This window comes from Anneissia japonica, unplaced genomic scaffold (genome assembly GCF_011630105.1).
Source record: "Anneissia japonica isolate Jap-2015-1 unplaced genomic scaffold, ASM1163010v1 scaffold211_len1577895_cov191, whole genome shotgun sequence".
Classification (NCBI taxonomy): Eukaryota; Metazoa; Echinodermata; class Crinoidea; order Comatulida; family Comatulidae; genus Anneissia; species Anneissia japonica.
This window is the reverse complement of record NW_022711099.1, coordinates 526,144-549,715: the sequence shown is the minus strand read 5'-3', so window position 1 is coordinate 549,715 and position 23,572 is coordinate 526,144. Positions and strand designations below refer to the sequence as shown.

The 23,572-nt window shown below is 33.0% G+C and overlaps 2 protein-coding genes across 9 annotated transcripts in view; one reads left to right on the top strand and one right to left on the bottom strand.

The window, feature by feature from the left end:
- The first annotated feature begins 396 nt into the window (after positions 1-396).
- On the top strand, positions 397-6,073 carry LOC117107296 (coiled-coil domain-containing protein 103-like). 4 transcript variants are annotated; one of them, XM_033248933.1, is made up of 4 exons: positions 397-534; positions 1,118-1,271; positions 3,299-3,443; positions 4,119-6,073. In XM_033248933.1, the coding sequence occupies exons 2-4, from the start codon at positions 1,123-1,125 to the stop codon at positions 4,518-4,520; spliced, it is 696 nt and encodes a 231-aa protein (XP_033104824.1). In that variant the 5' UTR covers positions 397-534; positions 1,118-1,122; the 3' UTR covers positions 4,521-6,073. The 4 variants fall into 4 exon arrangements, with proteins under 4 accessions (XP_033104824.1, XP_033104822.1, XP_033104825.1 ...); XM_033248931.1 differs by having other exon boundaries at positions 414-570; XM_033248934.1 differs by having other exon boundaries at positions 431-575.
- A 1,835-nt stretch (positions 6,074-7,908) lies between these two features.
- Positions 7,909-23,572, bottom strand: part of LOC117107295 (retinoic acid receptor alpha-like) — a 103,758-nt gene continuing 88,094 nt past the window's right edge. For 4 of the 5 annotated variants that reach the window (XM_033248926.1, XM_033248927.1, XM_033248928.1 and 1 more), the window contains 5 exons: positions 22,115-22,228; positions 15,998-16,177; positions 14,229-14,433; positions 13,519-13,677; positions 7,909-12,704 (listed from right to left, as the gene is read on the bottom strand). In XM_033248926.1, the coding sequence (XP_033104817.1) occupies positions 12,610-12,704; positions 13,519-13,677; positions 14,229-14,433; positions 15,998-16,177; positions 22,115-22,228 (753 nt within the window). In that variant the 3' untranslated portion in view covers positions 7,909-12,609. The remainder of the gene's footprint in view (positions 12,705-13,518; positions 13,678-14,228; positions 14,434-15,997; positions 16,178-22,114; positions 22,229-23,572) is intronic. The other variant, XM_033248929.1, reaches the window with a different exon arrangement.

Genomic DNA, 23,572 nt, shown 5'->3' with positions numbered 1-23,572 from the left:
GCTGGGTCTTCAGTCTTCGTTGATTAAAAATGTGACGAATTAACGATAATTGAAAAAAAATTCTAATTCATTCCAATAATTTACGCGAGCATGGAATTTACGCGAGCACGCACGCGCGCAAATATTCGATTATATATATATTTTTATACGCTGTCCATACTAAGTGATGTTAATTATAAAATATAATTGTAAACCCAATTAAGTGTGTGAAATTAATATGCAATGTACGTAACACATATACTTTGCATGTTGCAATGTACGTAACGCATATACTTTGCATGTGTTCATCGGGAAGATTATGAAACAAAATGGACGGTGTGTACCACGTGACTTTCGTAAACCAAGGAGCGGAATGTCGCAACTCTTTATATATATGGCTCTGTACTTAGCAACAAAAGGGCGCCCTGTACGTCGGGCCCGAAGTATAGGAAACTTGCATTATAAAAAAACTACGCTGGAGGAGAGCGTCCGTAACAACTAAGACCGAGGATCCATTACTTTGCTAAGACGAAAATAACAACTGAACATTGTTACGTACGATGTTGTTTCCAGTTCTGTAAATGAGTTTACGTAATGTGACTTGTTTTAATTGTGTAAAATTCAGTATAAAGGCCTACCATAGTCGTCAATTTTTAGGCCCTCTAGGCTAGGCTAGATAGACTTTCATTTGGCTCAATCAAGACTCATTCACCAGGTAAATAAAGTTCTCTCCTAGGAGCCTAGGAAAAATGCGATGATTCATGATACAGTGCAGTGGCTAACTTTTATACCTGATTCAATAGGCTTAGGCCTATGTCTATGTTTAGGCTGGACATATAAATAAATAAATATATTATAAATGTAATAAACTAATATGGAGGAGTTTTCTATAATTAATATTTTTATAAGATATTAAATTCAATTTAAGGTAATTCAATTTTCCTGAGCTGAGCATGTGGAATGGAAGCAGGTAGGGCTTTCTCGACGTGCACACAAAAATGCTAGCAATGCCTAGTAGCTGGTCCCCTCCCTGGTTGTTGCAGCATGTAATAATCTTTAATTCGGAATCTGGCGTTCCAATGCTGCATGCTTCTTTCTAACAGCTTCTTTCTAAATGTTGTTTTGTTTTTTACTGCAGGCATTATGGCAGATCCAAATGAAGACAAAATAGACTTCCAGAAACTGGAAAAGGAACTTTCATATGCTATGGAAGCTGATGCAAAATACTGGAGAGAAAATGATGCCAAGTTCAGAGCAGTTGAGCAACGTGTTGAAACATATGAACAGTTTAGGTTAGTGTGATTGGAATACTAGTAATACTGAAGTACTTCTGATGATATTGCTTGTTTTATTCCCGTCCTTTTTGTCCCATCAATTATATGCTTTCTGTTATCTTGCCTTATATCAAATTGAACTTTATTATTATTATTTATAATACATACAGTAGTAGATTTTTTTCTTAAGTTATAAATGTTAACACAGTCATATAGCCTTGTTTATCAGACATAATTATATAAGCTATGCTTAATAATTCATCAATTCTATCAAATAATGCCATTAAATATACAGTAGAACCTCGTTTTTACGTACCCCAGTTATACGAACCCTCGGTTTTACGTACGCCTCGTATCGACGATGACGTCATCAAAAACCCCGAAAATATTCCAAACAAACAGCCCTCTTCAGAGCAACCATAAGTAAAAAGACTATAACAATAAACTATAACAATAAACAAACCATAATGCAACGTATTTTAATTAAACAGCAACGTTTATGGAGCCTAATACCGGGTTGTTATAATCTAAAACCACGTGAACTGAGTGAGATGAACAACTACCGATGGTGCTCAAAATAATTGCTTTCCTCCTTAGCTTCGTGTGGCAAACCATGGAAACACGTGCCTGGTCGAATTTTCTACACGAACCTGAGTAGGCATAGTTTCGTACACGAACGCTAATTGGTTGGCTTGTCCAGTGCAGTGCACATAGTTGATGTTTCACGTACACGAACGCTAATTGGTTGGCTCGCCCAGTGCAGCGCACATGGGTTTAGTTTGTCTCAACAGGCCCAGACAACACCACAGCTCTGTTGTTTAAAATACGCACGAAGGGGAATTCCCAAGTTATACCTTTGTCGTATAGGTAATCTTACAATATCTTCATGTTCTTTAGTTAAATAAAAGATATAAAGTGATGAATTAATACACTAGACACATGGTTTTATTTTAACACTTTATTACATCGTAAAGTGATGAATAAAAACACTAAACACATGGTTTTATTCGTAGGCCTAGAGGCTTGGTCTAGCTTAGCTAGAACATCGTTCGTTCATACATACGTATATTGAGCGTTACGTACGTATTAGGTCAAAGGTTACCACAAATTTAACCCAACCTCTATTTTACGAATCCCCCGATTTACGTACGCCCTCCGGTCCCGTACCGTACGTAAAATCGAGGTTCTACTGTACTCGCTCAAATACTATTCCTTTTTCAAATTGTCGTCAACAGGGTTCTGCTGAAGACAGTTCCCTCATGACATTCTCCAGTACTCCCGGTTCTGTGTATCCCACTTTATCTTGTGGACACGTCTTCCTTCCTTAATGTCGTCCAACATCGTTCTCCTCATTCTTCTTGGTCTTTTTCCCTTCAGTTCTTCCTTCTATCACGTCTTTCATAAGACCTTTGTGTCGCAATATGTGACCGATCATTGCTTCTTCTGTTTCTTGATGGTATTAGCTCTTTGTAGTGGTTATTATTTTTATATTGTAATGTATTTTAAAATTTTAAGCCAAACAAGATATTTTTCTTTTGTATACCGTAAAACCTCAAATTGAAGCCCAGTGGGCTTAATTTCGAAATGAAGCCAATCTCAAATTTTAGTTTACAAAATTAGCCACGAAAAGAAGCCCATCTCAAAAAGAAACCCATGGGTTTCTTTTTGAGATAGCATAGGCTTCTTTTTCGAGATATTACAGTACATACACTGTACATGAATTTCAGAAAACAAAATAAATTAAATACAAGCTTGGTTTATACAGTAGTTTAGGTGATTTAATGCCAGTTAAATCTACTCCATGATACAGATTGATGTTACAGTGGCCTTATTCATTGTTTTATAGTACAAATTCACAAAATTTACAGCATTCATTTTGGAAAAAACTCCCTCTTCACTTTGCAAAAGCAGTCTTGAAAAGAAGCCCATCTTGAAAAGAACCCCATCCAATGTTCGCAAAGAAAAGAAGCCCAGGGCTTCAATTCGAGGTTTTACGGTATATTATGAAAGAAAATTAAAATGCTGTCATATTCATATTGTTTCAGGGATATTGTAGCCGCATCTCATTTGAAGCCCCTTGATAGAGGTGATAAGGAAGGATTGGGACGACCTAGACAGCAACCATGGAACCCTTATGGAGGCACACTTTCCAATACAGATCTTGAAAGCAGGAAGAATGAATCTCTAAAGGTGAGATGCTACTGATTCTTAACCAAACTAAAGACCTTCCTTTTCCACTAAGTTTTTCATTAATTTAACATTATATCTGTATTACAGTATGTTTATATGTACAATGCATAGAGATTGCTTTATGTGCTATATAAGAAGGAACTATTATTGTTATTTTTATTATTATTATTAATTTTGTACTAAAATAAATAATTTGTTTTGTTTGCCTTGTATATTTAAAAAAATCATTTTTCAATTGAAAACTAAGAATAAGATAATAACATTCATATACAGTTCGCCCTCCAATTCAAGACCACTTTGAGATTTGGGGTGTTCTCTGGGTTCCGTCTCCACTTAGAGGGTTGTCTCTGTGTTAAAAGTTTAATGATTATTTGGTTCTTTGAAAAAAAAAAAGCAGCGTTGAATTAGAGGGATCTCGGAATTGGAGGTGCACTGTATTGTTTACATCCCTTATTATATTGGCTGGTAATCAATTTAAGGATTTTGTTGGGAAAACTGCATTCTTTTGATAAGTTTAATAAATTTTTGTGAAGGGTTTTTCAGATTTTAATACATTGTATTTTAAATTAAGTGTCATTGTAATTACAGTATTAAAGAATAGACATGTTTATTTGATGTAATTATGTTATCTTCATAATTTGCTAATTAGATGTTACGCTCTTTATTATCTTCAAGGTATCCACAAAATTACCAAGCAATGGACATGAATTTATACAACAATGGAAGCGATTAGGTGAATGCGAACAAGAAAAATACAACTACCTCCTTCAATTTAATGCCGATCAGCTATTTTCAATTTTCAAAAATGAAATCAGTTTTGGTCTACTTGGAGAAATCTTGAAGCTTTTCAACTTATATTTTACAGAAGATAATTTGGAAAATGTATTTCTTATTCTTTGGCAATTGTCAAATACAAACCGGTTTAGCTTATCGATTGACTTTTTAAGCAAAGAAGAGAAGAAAGATCGGGATGAGTTAATGGATAAATTGCAAAGGACATTTGAATGTGGTCTGGAGACTAAGATTGATTGCGATTTGAACTCATTGAGAAAGTTGTATGGTTGCAAGACTGCTTAACAATACAAAAAGCATTCCGGATATAATATATTGTACAGACATTTTTTTTGTAAATCTGAAGCAATCAAAAATTTGAAATAACAACAAATAACACCGTGATATGTTGCAATGTAGAATTTTAAATGTATTTTTCAAGTATTTTTATAAGGACATTTTCTGTTTGTCAACTTCATGGCATTAATCAATAGCTGCAATGTTCACCTGTATTCTTTTTGGCCATCATGATTTGCTAAAAAGCTGTGAATCCAACAATTCCTGAAAGAGGCCAGTGCAGTTTGTGGACGAAGCCCTGGTGGGGAGCAGGAGGCCCCTGGTGCATAGAATACTGGGTAATTCTAGGCCATTTTAAACTGTTCTGAGATGTTTAGCACAGGTTCTCATTTTCGATCTAAGGAGTCATGGTTGTCAAGGGCTTGGCTTGTCTGGCTGGGAAGCTTAAACCCCCTTCCATCCCTAACACCCCCTCCCCTGGTGCTGCCATTGCTCATTGGTAGATGGTAGTTTGTAGAGTACATGTGTAACACTGTACAGTAGTACTATAACTAGATTTACTCATTTTTATCAGTAAAACCAAAACAACATTTCAATAGCTGGCCTTCCACCCCCACAATAAGATCATGAAGACAACCACAGATATTACCTCCCTGTTGCTTCACTTCTCAGAAATGAGATGGTAATTTATAATCTAATGAAAAAACAATTTAGATAACCACCTGCCAATATCCTAACACCCTCCATGCTGAACCAGCTTCAACTCTGAAGCACTCTTAAGTAGCTACCATACTAATCGTTACATCTTCTAGAAGTTCATATTAAGTTCAAACAGCTACAGTACTAGGAATTTGGCATCAAGACCAAGAATCTCTTACGAATGAATCATGAATCAATAACATTTGTTAAAGGTGAGAGATCAATGCATTTGAGAATAGAAAGAAAATTCGTATCACATGTGACACACTGTTCAGTATTACAATGACTCAATAGTATTCCTGAGGTAAACCATGGTCACATTGGCTAGTTATGGTCATCTGAGCTAACTCAACTACTGTAGCACAATGAAATATTGTCCAATCACCACTTTTAATGCGACTATTCCATATATGATGAGGGTGACCCATCAAACGAAACCCCTCAATGCAATAAAAATCCTGTTTATCAGGATTGTGGAATCAATTCTTAGCCAGGATTGAACCCACGTCATCAGTATTGGAAGGCGAGTATCTTAACCACCAAGCCACAGGTATAGCTATTTTGACTATTTAAAAGCGATTCATTGCACGCACCTTCTGGCACTGCATTCTCCACAGAATCGCATCGGCAGAAGACTGGCACAGTGAGTGCCCAGCTTAATGATTCCAGAACTACGCAGTGACGCAATTTTTATCTATTTTTTTGCGTTTTCTTACAGTGCACACAGGGGTGGACTGAATTTCATATTATGTAGTCCAGTAAATAATGCAGTTTAATATTATTTTTTGCTCAGTGTTGTTATTATTGTTGCATTAAATTTGTGAGAAATCAATTGTTTAATTGATACAAACATCAAGACAAATAAGCGTTCAAAATAAAATTTAAAAATTGTGTGGTTCATTACAGTCGGTAAAGAATGGAAGAGTTCGGGATGTTTCAAATGGCGCTGGTAAATGAAGGCCCAAATGCATTATGACAAAAACTTGAGGGATTGTGTAGGGGTCATCACAGTCTATTGTATAATGAAACGGGGATGACTGGTAAATGAAGGCCCAAATGCATTATGACAAAAACTTGAGGGATTGTGTAGGGGTCATCAGTCTATTGTATAATGAAACAGGGATGACTGGAAAATGCAGGTCCAAATTCATTATGACAAAAACTTGAGGGATTGTATGTGGGTCATTACATTCTATTGTAGAAAGTAAGAGTTAGGGATGTTTCAAATGGCACTGGTAAATGCAGGCCAAAATTCATTGTGACAAACTTGACGGATTGAATGTGTGGTTCATCAGTGTATTGTAGAATGGATGTGCTAAGAATGTTTCCTCAACCACTGGTGAATACAGCTCCAAATGTAATATGACATTTGCTTGAGGGATAGCCAATATAATCTGTCTATTCAACTTGGATAAGTGAGGCTGAAGTATAAAAGGGATTGGATATCAAACCATGTGATTCAAGGAGAATGAGGGCGAAATGTTTCCGGCACTTTATTAACAGTTTTCTGGATTAATATAGTACTACATTACTACATCACAGTAGCAAGTGATAGTGTTCTGTTACCAGCAACTACCATGAAATGGTTAAAACAATTCAGTGCCTCACAGCAACTAAGCCACTATTTCCATAGTTTTTCAGCTGATGTATCAAATCCTAATAATTTTGTGATTGGAAATTTAATAAAAAAATAAAAACTTACTATATTATATAATAGAATGAACAACAATGAATAAGAAACTAAAAAGAATATACACACTAGTATTGTAAAATTGACAGACCGTACAACAACAGAGAGTCATGGAAACGATTAGCGTACGCCATGACTACCTAAGACAAAACAGCATAGCAGATGATGATGATATATTACAATATACAGTATTTCATTATAGTTTAATGCAGAGGTCCCACTTTTCTCTTGCGAGTCGCAAAAGTCTCCCTTAAATTGACACTGTGTTCCTCTCTACCGAAAAACTCATCTCCAAATTCAGAATGTTTGGATATTTTTACTACTATTATTTACACACTGTCATGTGCATTAATTTATAATATGTAGGCCTACTGTACATACAGATTATTATTTTATGCACAACCACCATCAAGCAGTAACCTGAGGATTTGCAACAGAGTGAGGGTTTTCGGCAAGAAGCAAGTCAAAGAGAAAGCCAATAATATATGACTAAACTTTTATAACATTATTTCATGGTAGTGAACCCTATTCCCACCACAAATAAACAAACAAATATTACACAAATATTGAGCTTATGAGGGGAATGCTGAAATCTATTGCCCCGAGGCAATGTGATTACTGAGGGGCTATAGATTTCACCATATCCCGAATCTCGAGTAGTCAATATTTGTTTCATATACCTCATACATTGATTATTCGAGACCTAAAAAAGTAATAAAAATAGTACACACCAGGTAGGCCTAGGCTTACTTCCTAGGCCTAGGTGATCATAGTCAAATCTCTCACTAACGTCGTAGAGGTGGAGTCTTCCTTTACTGTTCGTGTGTCATAAATTATATAGCAACGTGGCCTAGAGATTGCAAATCGCGCGACAGGGCAAAAAGTACTATCATCATAGGGTGATAGTACTTTCTATTGCCCACATCTTAACCAATCAGATGCTTAGAATCTATGTATGTGGTATATACTGTAGTAAACAATATAAGGAATGAGCAAAGGTACAAAACCTGTGATTGAGATATTTTTATTTGGTTTGCATGACCATACATATGCTAACAGGATTAAGCCAATATACAGCCCCACGATGTATACAAATCATGTTCCAACAGAACACATTCAATTCAACAAATTTAGAACCTTCTAAAAACGGTTATTTCTTAGATCTTTTTTTTTCTTTCAAAAATACACTTTACATGAATACAGGCAATAGTTTGTATCTTTCAATCTAATAATAGTAATAGTGGAAACACACACACACAGTCCCCATTTCATATGTACATACAGTATACTTGATACTATTCGTGGCTCCTTAGTTTTTCTCGAATACATAGTCAACATGACAAATATATTTTGAGTAATACAAAACAAAAAGCCTATGTTCTCACACGGCAGCTAAAGGTTAAACCGTAAGCTGCCATGCGTCCATACGAAAAAATCCCTATCCGGATACCAAGAATATGATGATCGAATAACTGGCCAATAAGAAACTGGGAATTGTAAACGCATACATGTGATTGGTAAATGATAGAAACGCGGTATCCGGATAGCGCTAACCAATCAGGCGTTCTCACACAGGTGCTAACGGTTAGCGCTAACGGTTCCCGATCCGGATACTAGAACTCTCGTGTGAACCAGGCTAAAGATTTCCCATTTTTTTAGCTTTCAACTTAAGATACATATCATTAAAATGATAACTCGGATTTAACAACAAAATCATCCCTTAATAATTTCATCATTAATATGGCACAACCACTTTGCAGTAAAGATTATTACTTCAAAGCAGCCTTGTTAAAAACACCTGTAAGGGTGAATAAGCGTTCTCCATTACCAAATATAAACATTATTACTTTTATACCGATATACACTGTACGGTAATCAGTACCCCAGCAATGATATGAAGTTACAAATGATAAAAATACAAATAAAACAGAAGCTTTACTAACGGAACATGCTTGTATTGAGTAACGTAGATGATGATATAATGATTAAATACAACTATAACATTGCCAAACATACTTTTGTATGTTTTCAGATCAATAGATGAAATTCTATTGGGTCAGCTGAAAGAAATATATATGCAATTATAAATATGAGAAAATTCATTTCAAATTATAGTTATTTATAATCTATTTATATAAAAATGAAATGATGTTAAGATAAAGCTGCTCTGAACCTGTACATATAATATTCATGATTGACCTATTTATAAATATTCATAATTTGTCAACAGAATATGACTATTCATATTTGACATCATAAATATTCATGATTATTAAAAATTGGCATAATGAATAATACATAATCAGTCTTTCCAAGTTGACATGGACAAGTAATATATTCATATCTCTCATGATTATTCATAGTGACCTAATCAAGTATTTATCAGTTCGATTCAGTCAATTATGTTTTATATTCTTTTTTTTAGTGCACAATACTCCACAATTTATTCTACAGATGTTATATTTATGAAGAGCACGTCCTAATTTGGAAATGCTAGTCACGTTTTTATCCCTCTTGATATGGAACATGTATCTTTCTATTGATTATTCATTACAGAAACACATTCTTTAATAATTAAAAAAGATGAAAAAATTGTAAAGTATTTCCTTAAACATTTCCTCTACGAGGAGAGACACAGACACAATTAACTTATATTTCAGGCATTAAAAAAAGATATACATTATAATAATATATGATTATCAAAACACTGCAAGAAGCATTTGTAAAAACTGTATCCTGTTTCTGACCTTGCTCAAATTTGCATCAATTTACATATTCAAATTAGTTCATGAATAAACATTTGAATGTGCAAGTTAAAAAACATCAATGGCATGACCATAGCCAACTATATTAAAATCAGCCCAAGTAAACATCAGAAAGTTAGTATATCGCATTTGTTACTAGAGAGCTTGTGTTGGCAAGCGTACTGAACGAAACAAAATTTAACTGGTGCCCTATAGGGAATTGAGCTTTTGTAATAAATACAGTTTGGAGCTTTTAAAGAGAGGATAAATGGCAATATCTGATTTTTACATCTTGATGTAACTTAATTTTTTAAAGCAGTGTCTATTGTTATATCAGTCTTCTGAATTCTGATTGGATGTTACTGTATTCATTAATTTGTTAGGCCAATAACGTCCAATCAAATTAGAAATTCATTTAAGACTATAACCACCGCCTTTTTTTCAGTTGAAATAAATTATAAGACATACTTAAAGTTTGATGATTTTAAAAATGAATAAAAATATTGTTTTTTTCTGCTCAAATTATATGCTGGAAGACCTATATAAATAGTATATTAATATTAAACATAATAAAGTAATCATAATTGGAAAGAAATATGGACAAATTCAATTCTTGATCAAGAAAAAAAAAATATATATATATAATGCCTGGCGATCCTTAAATAGTACACTCCCACATTTTGAGAATAAAATATATATAAAAAAACAATATTAGTGATTAATGATTGTTATTACCATCACAGAATTTCAGTCTGATAATGAAATTCATAAGTCAAACACAAAAATTTGTTTTCTAAGACAACATAATTATGTGAAACTGATATAAGAAGTTTGACTCATTTTTGACCAAATAATCATCTCAAATCAAAAGGCCATTCAAAATAGTTGCGCATAAAGATACACTGAAAATGGCACCATAACTTCACATAAAAAAAATATAATTATAATACACACTTTTAAAAGCTTTAAAAATAAAGTTTGATTATAGCGATGAGCAGCTTTTAACAACACAGATGTATGATGGAATTAATTAACCTTGAAGTTAAGCCCAAATTAAACTTTAATGGCAAGATTTTATTTTAATCAATATTATTATAATTTTAAAATGTTTTAATAACTACAAGTCAGGTGACCATGGCTGGGTCAGATGATCATATGACAGCCAGAATACTTGACCTAGTCTAAGTGATCTTGACTACTGAAGTGACTATGGTTAGTGCAGGTGACCATCTGAATAGCCTATAATACCTTACCTAGCCCAGGTGACCATGGCTAGCCAAGATACAGAGTTCAGGTGACCATGTCTGGCCCAGATTATAATGATTACCTCAGAATACTTGACCTAGTCAAGGTGACCATCACTTCTGAAGAGAGCATGGCTAGAAAAGGTGTCCAAGGTCATGGTCATACTAGAGCCTCTAGCCTGACTTGACTTGTCCAGTGTCCATACTTACCTGCTAGGTCAACCCAGGGTCAACCTGGATACCTTGCCTGGGTTGAGCTGTCTGGCTTGAGAACAATTTCAAGCCAGGCATAAGTCAACACAGGTTGGTCCAGACAACAAGTTTCTCTGTACTGAGTTGAACAAGGCTTGAGACTGTAGTTTGACCATAGCCCAAAGATTCTGACTTTTGCTAGTCTAGACAATTTGACATTGCACAGACCGGAGACTTAGCCTAGATGGCCATGCTAAAATGACTAATACTTTCCAAGCCCATACTTGTTGACCTACTGTGCTTAGCTTGTTACTGGTTATTTAAAATACAGCACCGTAATACGATAAACATTGGGGGCGCTACATAAATCTATTGATCCTCCCCACCATCACACTATACATTTTAAAAATCCACTTTATCAGAATTAAGTAATCATTCTTTGTATTTGAACGTGTATGCTTTATCATTAAATTCTATAGACTGATAAACTATCATTTTTGTTAATTTTAACTCTGACCTTTTTAATTATCAAAGGTCAATACAAATTTATGTAATAAAAATAACTAATGCTGAATATATTTTTACTGAGAAATTCTATCCCCATTTAAAAGAAAAATGTGATATATATCTGGAAATAATTTTATCTATAAATTAAAATCAACCTAATGGAGATATTCTTTGCATATTGAAGAACCCTGATTGAAATAAGATGATGTAACAAAAATTGTGTAAGCAAAAAATGGTCTCAAGTATACATTACGGGACCAATTCTGGACTAGAAAGGACTGAACGACCAGTTATGATATCATTTCTATGTTTGTACCCGAGACAAGAGCTGAAAATTGTCCGTTCATCTGTACATAAACCTGAAGCTATCCTTCAGTCATGTGACGTAAACAGCAGAATGTGACTGGGTGAAACAGATGTAACGTTCTCTGCAAGATGATGATCAATTTTATTTATCTGACATTGAACCGGGAAAATAATCCTCATGTTGCTTCCGTGTATAACAAATAAAATAAACTTGACCTTTGCTCACTTTGGATTTCGCTCGTAGTATCAATCCCTCAAAATATAGATACAAGCTGTGGCATTATCTTGCCACTCGCTATATATTCTGCAACCTTGCAGAAATGCTGGGATTTCACTGTTTCAAACCACTTGTTCAAAAGCTACAGGCTTCCCATTAGGGAATTGTTATGCTTTCGACATGTTACAGATAGCAAGACTGAAGTTTAAGGTTTGGGTTCAGCCAACTCCACCAATCAGCACCTCGGATTTGTATAAAATCCTTGAAACAATAACCAGGGCCATCATATTTAATCCGCCTTGATTAAAACATTGTATTTCAGTACTATATCATCTGGTATTACAGTTCATGCCATGTCTAATTCAACTGCTGCTCATAAATATTTGTATCATTTATTATTATTTTTTTAATGACAGTAAAATCTGAATTTATTATAGTTTCTGGCATTGTTCTTTTCAGCTTGAAACAAGGTCTTTTTAAAATTAATTATTAAATTAATCTAATCATCGTCATCATTTCGATCAATCATTTCAGTTATAAGAGCTGGAAATTCTGCAGGTATTTCAACTTTCAAATGTAACACTCTCTCCGCACCTGGTGGGTAAAAAATATACACCAAATTATCAATGAAGGTAAAATGTAAAAATAATAATCATTAATCACTTCAAATGTAAACAAAGATTTAGAGCAAAAATAATGTACCACTCCTGGAATTGAACCAATGACCTTTAGAAAATCATGGTGGCACTCTGCCAACTGAACCATCCTACCTTAGGTAGCAATGGTTACTCAGAGTGTAGGACACTACCTTCACTCAATTGTCACCATTCAAACCCTCACTGTTTGTAAAATATCTGGGACAGCCCCAAGTCTCACTATGAGAGTACAGCAGTAGTGGAAATTATCAAAAATAACAGATTTTTAAGGGAATGTAGAATAAAAAGATACTGACTGAGACTGGGGAACACAGAGCATAACCACCCTTTTTTCCCTTAGTTTAAAAATATAAAAAATATGTTATCTCATTAACCCTTTCCAGTTTTTCATCAAACACCCTTTTTGTGCCTTGGAAATATCAGTTCTACAATTTATATCAAAATATTTTTTCCTCCAGAGCCTGGCTTTAACTGCCATATAAATTTCAGTAAATTGAAGTGAAGCAAAAAAATAAAAATAATAGTAGACTGTTATTACAAAATTAGAGTTTTATATTTTATACTACTGAAGGGGGAAATATTTTTAAATATTTCAAATGCCTAAGCATTTTTATCGTCCCATATGTCTTAACAAGTATAAATTATATAATTTACAAGAATGTCATGAAGATATTTCAGTATGAAATTGGAGAACAAATTGCTAAGCAAAAATGTGGGGCACAAGAAAAAATTCTGTTCAAAGTATGACATACTTTTTACACTGATGCTTCGGAGGTCTGTTATCTTCATTAGTATCTTAGCAAATATGTGTGGCTCAAGAGGGCGTCTCTTTCTTACATAGTACCGCAGGCCTTCAAGTAGTGGTTCTTGCATTTTCTCAATTTTGATTGGATCTTTCAAGCCAGATCGATCTCAAAAAAGGAAAAAGAATTACACCATCATCATTTTTTATTTAGTTTATATGAGCAAGAAACACAACAAAAACAACAATCTTTATATTTATTTTCTCAATTTTGAATAAAACATTCAAACCAGATCAATCTGAGAAGAAAAAAGAATAATTTCAATTTAAATTAACACGAAGCAATTAACAATGCTCATATTTACTTTTATTCATATTTATCTCCTTTGTTTACTTATTTATTGCTGTGTATTATTTAAATATCTATGTATGTGTATGCATCATGCAGATAGGCTTTTGTAAAGAATAAAATTCAAATTTCCTTGAATATCTTAAATTTCGTGTAGATTTTTTCTATAAATCAACACTCCACAAGAGACTAAACCTACATTCGTCTATCCATTTAAATGGAATCATCCAGATCTGTCCATTCAAAGTTTGGCTATAAATGTAGTGCATATCTTATGTTTTATCTCAGCACAAATGCTGACAAGTATGCTTAGATGCATGCTTGTAAGCACTCAAGTAAAATGTGTGTCATGTCATTTAAACTGCACATACCTGAACTTATCAAACAAATTGCTCCCAATAATGAAACTTCCGTCTCGTCAATTTTCATCTTTGTCAATGCGCCAGCAAACTGACAGATGGTGTCCAAGAGGGCGCCAAATCCTCCGCTCTTCAGTTGTTCTTGCGTTAACCGTAGACCGTTGGTAAATGTCACACTGCCGTCTTTCATATTAACTCTAGAACATATCCTTAAAATCTGTGAAAATTATTAAGTAACAATTCAATATTAATGAATTAATTTATATTAAAAAAATACTCACCAATATTTTACAAGATACAAGATAACTACTCAACTCAAACGTCTTCAACGAGTTCAAAATACAGCAGCTCGACTTATTACCAAGACAAAGAAGCAGGCACATATCGCACCAATTTTGAAAGGGTTACGCTGTCTCCCTACTCCACTTCGAATTACAAATAAAATTGCCCTAATTACATATAAATCCTTGCACAATGCATCACCAAAGTACATTTCGAGTCTGCTAAACCTATATGTTCCATCAAGACATCTGCACTCATCAGACAAACACCTTCTTGAAGAACACCAAATGCGTAATCTATGGGTTTTCAGAGCGTTTTCTTTTGCACTTCTCATTCCTGTAATGACCTTCCACAGTCCATTCGTTCTGCAGGATCTGTTTCACGCTTTTAATCCTATTGTTGAATAATTCAAATTTTGTCCCTCTCGTAGAAATGTTGAAATAAAATATTTAAAACCATACATACATAAACTAATATAACCCATTAGTTAAAATTAACAATAATTATAGAAACAAAATAGTATAGCATAGTTATTCTTTTATAATATATTTAGGTGTACATACACACATACACCAAGGACTGCCAATAGCGAATATACCACTGACGTCCTATACCACTAAACTAAATCTTAATATGAGGTTTAGGGAGTGGAGTTGTTTTGGTCGTGAGAAAAATCTTGCAACATTGACAGGAATTGAACCCAGAACCCTGGGATTGGAAGGCAGGCGTCTGAAACACAAAGCTAATCAACTTAACTCCACTGGGGCTTAGTATTCTTAAATGAGGCAAAGACAAGCCAAACCAGTCACTCGTTGCAAATCGTGTTTCAGAGAAAATGGCCAAATTTAAAAAATCTATTTTTGATATTGCACTAAACTAACCTTTATATATTTATACATCATGCCATGCTGTTTTTTCCCCATTTTCAATGTTGAAACAACAATTTTTAAGGATTTTATGATAGTTTCTGCATGAGAAATGCCAGAAATCATAAACTTTGAAGGCTGATTTCTTACATATTGTTCTTTAAACAGCTGTATGTTTAAATGCTTGTAAATCCATAAGGAAATGTGGAATTTTAATGACTTTTTTACCATTTTATAGCTCTTATTTTGCACTTAAACACTGTATTAATAACTCAATATCGATTTTTGCGACAAGTGGTTTGGCTTGTCTTTGCCACAAATGTTTTGATACCTCAGAGACAGACCAGACTGTAATAGTATTCAGGAGGTAGACTGGGATTCATAGTTATCAGTTTTAGTAATGAAATTTAAGAATATTGGAGTACAATCTGAAAAGCTGGAAACACAGAATCATATTTTCCCGTCAGATGACGACAACGATTTCTTATATTCACTCACAACTCACCCCACAAAAATAAATAAAACACGGCAGAGCTATACTATACTGCATCTTCAGTTTACAGATTACCACATCTTGTGTTTCTATCCTATAATCAGTGAGTATTCTCGCTGATTGACGTGATACGTACGTACCATAATTTCGAGACAAGCTGCCTTGAGTAGCGTGATTTGATCTTGAGTCGTAAGCACTTGGAATCCCGGTAGTTTCTTCGCAAAGTCTACCACCATAATGATGGCTTTTGAAGAAATTTCACTAACATGTTGAAATAAGGACAAATCCGTCTCTCCGTTCATCGTTGAAGGCTTAGAAGGCTGTAAAATATCAAAAAAGATATATAATGACACTTCTGAAAATAGGTTTAGTTAAAAAAAAATGCCATTTCAATTCCAGCTTGTGTCTGAAATGAAGCAACTATATTTGTGATATATCACCCTCAAGTGCAGCTATGCATATCTAAACAATAGCATAATCCGGATTACTTACTACACTCTGCATTTGGGGGTTTTATTATACCATTATATACAGTATTTGAATAGTATATGTATTTGAAACTGATGACAGCTCTTAAGAGTAAATATAAAAAAACAAATGAACTCAATTTAAGGATCTATCCAAAAGTACAGTAACATTTATTATTTAAATGTCTGAAAATTGATGGGGGAATTTTTTTCTCATTCACATTTTTTATTGTAAGTCCATAACTTACTTAAATATACAAATTAAGCAATTTAAATTTGGAATTAAAATTTTCAAATTTTTTATCACATGACTGATAGTACATCTTTAATTCAGCTACTAAATTGCTACCTCAAATGTGCAACCAAACAATTTTCATAAGAATACTTGAGGAACGAATGTTTAACGAGTCCAATTTTTAAATTTTGAAAAAGCAATATCCTCTTTGATTAAGAGCAAAATGTGCCATAGTTGAAGTACGCTTAATATCGCTACATTATTCTTTTGGAGAATCCTGACATGGTTGCGCTCTTGCGCCCGAACGCAGCTATTTTTTGTCAATTATACACATTCTCATCATAGCGTCCTAGTCAGAATTCTATTATTTTTATATTAACAACAATAATGGCAGAACAGAAATTGTCTGAAGAAAAAATGATTTTTTTTTAAATAGAATTATTCAATAAATTGAGTTTAATGGAATCAATCTGAATTTAACAATCAATTCACTCATTAAATTTATAGTAAATACACAATTCAAAAATCTATCACTTATATTTAAATTCTTAATTTGAATTTAAATAAATTTGAATTTAATACAGATAAATTAAATTTTAATGTTATAAATTTATATTTTGCTGGAAGTGTCTGGAAATACGGATGTGAATGATGATGACGATGACAAACAAGATGACACTGACAACTATAAACATGGTGGTGACAAAAAGATGAGAATATGAATGTCACGATATGCCAACAATAACGGTGACAACAAACTTATACGCCAAATTTCAAAAACTCTAGCAAGTTTAAATCAATTAGCTACTGTGGTAATAATACTTTAGTACAATATCCTAATAGTACACTGTTGTTTTTGATACTCGTAATAAATATAAAAATGACAGCTTACAGCCAAAAATAATAACATGTACTTTACTTATGTAGTGTAGCTATACTGACCGAGTACTCAACATACACAGTAACTATTGTTCCAAATTGTAAATAGGTTGCCTTATGTTATACTGTAACATATATTAGCTGTATATCATTCTACTAGTCAATCAACTGACCAAGTTGATTTAGTATTTGTAGTAACTGGTATGTATGTCAGAATTCATAAAGTTACATTCCATTATAATTTAAGTTTTCAAGATTGAAATAATTAATAAATTATAAAATAATACAGCATTGCACTTAATATTAAATCATTTTCTACAATGTTAGAAATTTGTATGTCAGAATTATTAAAATTATTAAAAAAATATAATGTAGGGTAAGTTTTAAATATATGGGATGATTCATAATAACCTTAAGAATACAACGATAATAATCATAATTAATAACAATATAATTAAAAATAATAATAATGATAAACAATAATATATTTTCTGTTGTGTTATATGCAAGAATATGTAGATGTCCAATTAATGGTCTGTATTATGTGAAAATAAACTATAATTTTAAATGGTTTCCAGAAAATCACTACACTGTCACTACAATGTAATCGCTATACTGTGTAATTGTCCCCAAATGCAATCGGGTAGGCTCCCTTATTTGACTGACCAATCAGTGCTGCCGATGGTTATTGGTGATTTTTACGGAAACCAAGCTTTGAATGTAAATAACTGATTAAAAAACATTTTGAAAATTATTGATTGGCAATGTCAAGTTTATTTAGAACTCTGTTTGAATGCAAGTTTCATCGATTTGTTAACTGTAACAGCATTAGAAAACCACTTTTATTATATTTAGTTTAATCAAAAACTAACACATACATGCTAATTAATAACTATTATAACACACCTAAATAGATCCCAGTCATTTGAATGGTTGAAGTGAAATTAGTTATTTTCCCCATTTCATTGCACATCGTTGAAATTTTGTTCCACCATGCATTTTGTTTTTCATCCGAATCATCCACTGCACATTGCCTATGCATACGAAATGACTTTTCCAGACAGTTAAATCCATGAAATGATGTCACGCCACCAATAACCTTTCTCAGGCCTACTTCTTACTGAACTTGTCTTAGGGGTGTGCAATGTATCAGAGATTTTGTTCACTGTAAACAGCTATAAAGTATTCTAATTGCGTGGATGATACCTTAAAAACTAGCTCAAACTTGCGCAAAATCTGTATGCAATTCGGCTCCTTTTTTTCAGAAATGCGCTGAAAGATTTCTAGCCTAGCCCTAAGCCTAGGTTTGCGCGGAGGATAAGCATGTTTTGTATTTGTACAATTTTAGTTCCGCCTCGTTGAATGGAACAATCATTCAACAAATGAAAATATTCTTCCCACTACACTCATAACATTCATTATTTGTATATACTAACACATGACTGCTAACCAATAATTAACTCTCTACCAAAGACTGCACAACAAATAAGTTCTTCCAACCAATAACTACTACTGGCACCATTAATACCACATATGATTGGCCAACCAATGACTACCAATGAATTACTGCTAACCAATTAGTACCTCTAACCAACAACTACCAGCTATTGCAAGGTCACTGCCACAACATTTTGGCGCTCTATTAGAATTCAAATGGAGTTTGCTCAAAACTATTTTAAAAATAGGATTACATTCCAACGAAACCATGAGAGTCAGACATTTTGCATGCAGTTCTATACTCTTTAACGTCATTGTCAACAGATAATTAAGCCATACTGTTGGATGGGGCAAAAAGGACAAAATATACAGCTTAAAATGGCTCAAAATTGTCATGGCTTTGAACCTGGATTCTGAAAAAAATCCTCAGACAACCATGTTGGACACATTAGTGCACTTCTCCCCAAACAAAACCTAAACCCACCCGTTGGCATAACCTGGTTATTATGATTGTCATTACACCTATTATTTATTTGATGAGCCACTTTATGGGTACTTTTATACACCCTTCATTGGGTCCTTTGATGATCAAAGGACAGTATACTTACCACACAATCTTTAATGTTGTAACAGAACAGGAAAGAGACACTTACACTAATGCATGGGAAGTTCCATGTGAATGAGATAATTAACAAATAATATTCATCAGACATATTTCTGCAGCAACTTCATTGGATATTTTAGATTTTTTATGAGAAACTTTGTAGTGCAGATTATGGGGACAATTATTATTCAACACATAAATGTCAACTGATGTTTCCTAGGGTCAAAGGTTTCAGGAGGACTAAACATTACTCAAATGACAGCCAATAAAATGACAGCCAAACAATGAAAACCAAATGGTGATTATTGTGTCCGGGATCACAGAAGCCAAGCATTACTGACATGACTGCCAAGCAAAGATGCCTTAGATGTTTTGTTAACTTGGTCTTTGTGTGTCTTGGATCATCATGCCAAATTTTATTTATTTTGTTTGTTGATACATTACCTCTTAGTAATTTAGGAGTGATTATTAACTCTCCCAAGTTTATATGAACAAAGTATTATCCGGATGTTTCAGACCCAATAATTTTTCTGTAGACATTTTGATGATGTGTAACAATGTGAAATATAAAAGGATTACAATTTTGTTTAAACAAAATTCATACTTTATTTAGATGTCAATATCAGTCAACATTGACACATGGCATTAATATAAATAATAAAAAGGGAGCAGTGTTGAATTCAGTGGCAGTGCAATTTATTATGTGGATAGGAGGGTTTTTGGGGACAGTGCCCATAAAGGATAAAATGCATCATGGGCACTTTCGCAACTGACTGTAGATTTTATAAGTTATATTTTAGATCTTATCATAGAACATATGATATACACAGCAGCAACTAAACTCCTCGAATGAAAAGCCCTTAATATTTGCTAAATATACGCAGCAACACCTGTCCAGGGCCAAAACAGACTGAAACACCGAAATTAAGCAATGTCGGGCCGAATAATAGACTGAAGACCGTACTGGAAACACCAGGTGACTTGAGCAAGTTATGTGGCCAAACAGTAGAGCAAGGACGCTGCAACTATCAGACTTGTTAACAGTGCAGGTTTGAATTGGGCTCTAAGCTAAGTGTTTAAAATTGCTGAAATCAAGTCTTCTCGCATAAGGATTTGGTGTACACGCCCCCAATCAGAACAACTTTGAAGGTTGAGGATTACCCCAGTTTTCTGGTTCACCTTTACCCCTGTAGATGAGACGTTCTCGTGCCTATGGGCAGCACCATGATAGAACCTTTAGAAGATTAGAAAGAATGAGTGCTTCATGACCATACGGAAATATATATATATATATAAGTATTCGTAACTTTGACATTTAATACTTAGCATTTAATAACTTGCATTGAGAGTCAGCCTATAAACTGATCTGGTCGTCTAAGCAACTTTCTAATGTTATTTGATATTGCTGATCTCATCATAAATTTATACAATAGTATCAGCCTAAATAATTGAGTACAAAGTTGATTAATGTTCCTCTGCCTGGATTGGCAGTGTCTACATTTGATGTGAGCATTTGATGTGTGTGATAATAAAAAACAATTTAACTAACCGTACTTACATTGTGTTTTTGTGAGGGCAAATGAAAATCTACATGGTAGCGATCACAAAAACATATATACCTTATATTTTTAAAAATAATTATTAAAAATGTTTTAGCATTTGGAAAATGAAGCAAGCCATACATGATTTTCAACTTCCAAACACCATCTTATCCAAGCTTATGCATCAGCAAGTTAAGCAGGACGAGGCATGTTGGGTTGGGTTGGGTTAATCAATTATACTTTGTTATATAAATTGTAGCATGCCAGAAAAATATAGAAAAGAAATTGTTTTTATTATGAGACCATTTTGTAAAAGATTTTGACTTCAAATATTCATGTTTCCTTGCATTATGAAAAAAATAAAATAAATAAATGGAGAAACAAAAAAAAATTTAAAGAAAATAAATACTAAACATAAAACTAAGTAATATTTTAAACATCTCAATAAATTTTAAACATGTTTAAATTTTATATATTAATTAATTAGGTTTTTAAGTTATTGGCTATAGTTATTTCTTTGCATTAGTTTATTAGTAAACTGAGGAATCCTCTAACCAGAAAAATAATTCAGAAAATTTCATTTGTTGACAAGACTTTTTCGTACCTTGTTTCGCACACCTACAGCCTGCGGATAATGATTATTTTTAATAAAAATAAAATTTAATTGTTGGCTTATAAGTGCACTGACCAACGTGAAAAATTGGATATTTTTTATAAAAAGTTTTCTTTATTTTCATCCCACCTCACACCGCCATGATATTTCCTGCTATATATATATATATTTTTTCTTCTGCCTTTCTCTGAAGATTTTCCTCTGAAGATCTCTTCAAAAATTAAATTTCGCTAAACAGTGTATAGAAAAAGTCTTGTCTTATATATAAATTATAAAATGTAGTTATATGATAGACAAGATCATCATATCATTTTTTTTAAAAGGATTTTAGTCTCATAGAAAATTGGTATGAGAAATATATTTATGAATTACTTTCAATATGAAAAGTATACAAATTTGTTTGAAGCAAGAAAACTTGAATATTTATGGTCTCATTAGAAAATAATTAAGGCCTCGGCAACTTTATGCCTACATCCATCACCTTCTGATTATATACACCACCACCACCACTCTCGTGACTACATGGTTGACCAGCTAACCCTAGTGTAGTGCTTTGGGGGACCTGGAGCGAGCATGGGCTATTCAAGTCTGACGTCTGTGAGAAAAAGAACAAAAGTAACAAACACAATCGGTATTAGGAGTGATAAATGTAGCCAAAGAAATAAAGCAATAATAGTGATTAATAAATAATGACTAATTTATTAAATCTATTATGATTGAAATTAATAGTCATTCATTAGACCAACCAACACAGTGCATTATTATAATACAATAATATTTTGTTATAATATATTAAATGTTGTTAAATAAGTGGAATTATTATACTACCACCAATCAATAATACATAAGATACGAAAAATGTTGTGAGTGATGAACTATGACCCTTGATCACATTCATAACCAGCCTCTTGAACTGGTTATTTTAAGTGTGATTTGGGTCTATGCAAGTCACTAAAAACGAAAACCCATTACCAATACAACCAAAATCAATTTATAATGATAGTAAACTTATAATTTCACAAGCAATATAAAACATAAATTATAAAAAATATATTTGCATCTGAATGTAGATTCCCTTAGTAAACAATTTTATATTTTCATATGATTAAAGATATACTGTCTATATTGAAATTTATAAATAACCTGAAAAAAAATAAAAGTACTATTTGAATCAATTATATGTACTTATATTTCAATAAGTTATTTAGCTTTTAGTTGGAAATTAGAATAAGTAAATATTTTCTCCGATAATAATTCAGACCTTCAAAATAAACACTATAATATTATACTTTTTAATTACTGCTAGTAAACAATTTACACTGAAATATTTAAATATATATTTCTAATTGGACATTGATAACTTATTTGATATTCTTAAATGAGGAATTTGAATGTTTTTTTTCCATATTTCAACATAGACTGTATATCTTTAAAAACATTGGACTTGCAGTTATTATTACTGAAGAAACAGAAATTTATATTTAACATGTAGATCTGAACCTTAACTACTGTAGAATCACTTGATATTCATTATTCATACTAAAATATAGTACAGTATGTTTTCAAACTTTGGAAGAATTTCTTTAAGATATTCATAGAATAATCATAGCTGGCATTTACAACTAAAGAAAAGTAAGGGAATAGAAAACAAGGATAGAAATAACAAGGGTTGAGAGGACAAATTGCAAGGACTATGAACCAAGTAACGTTGGAAGTGGGCAATCAAACTGCGGTCTAGAGGACCACCAATTTACAGCCCTGTTTCTTACTACAAAAGAATACTATATACATAAAAACTTTTAAGATACAAGATATTAAGTTTAATGGTATAAGAGACAGATAGTATGCTGCGTAGCACTGAGCATATGGATGTAATATTAATAATAATATTTTGCTTTAAATAGCCCCTCAACGTTTAATATACATTAATACATAATTA

Coding starts and splice junctions, on each gene's coding strand:
- LOC117107296 (XM_033248931.1), top strand. Junction 1,272..3,298: donor GAAACATATGAACAGTTTAG/GTTAGTGTGATT, acceptor ATATTGTTTCAG/GGATATTGTAGCCGCATCTC. Junction 3,444..4,118: donor GGAAGAATGAATCTCTAAAG/GTGAGATGCTAC, acceptor ATTATCTTCAAG/GTATCCACAAAATTACCAAG.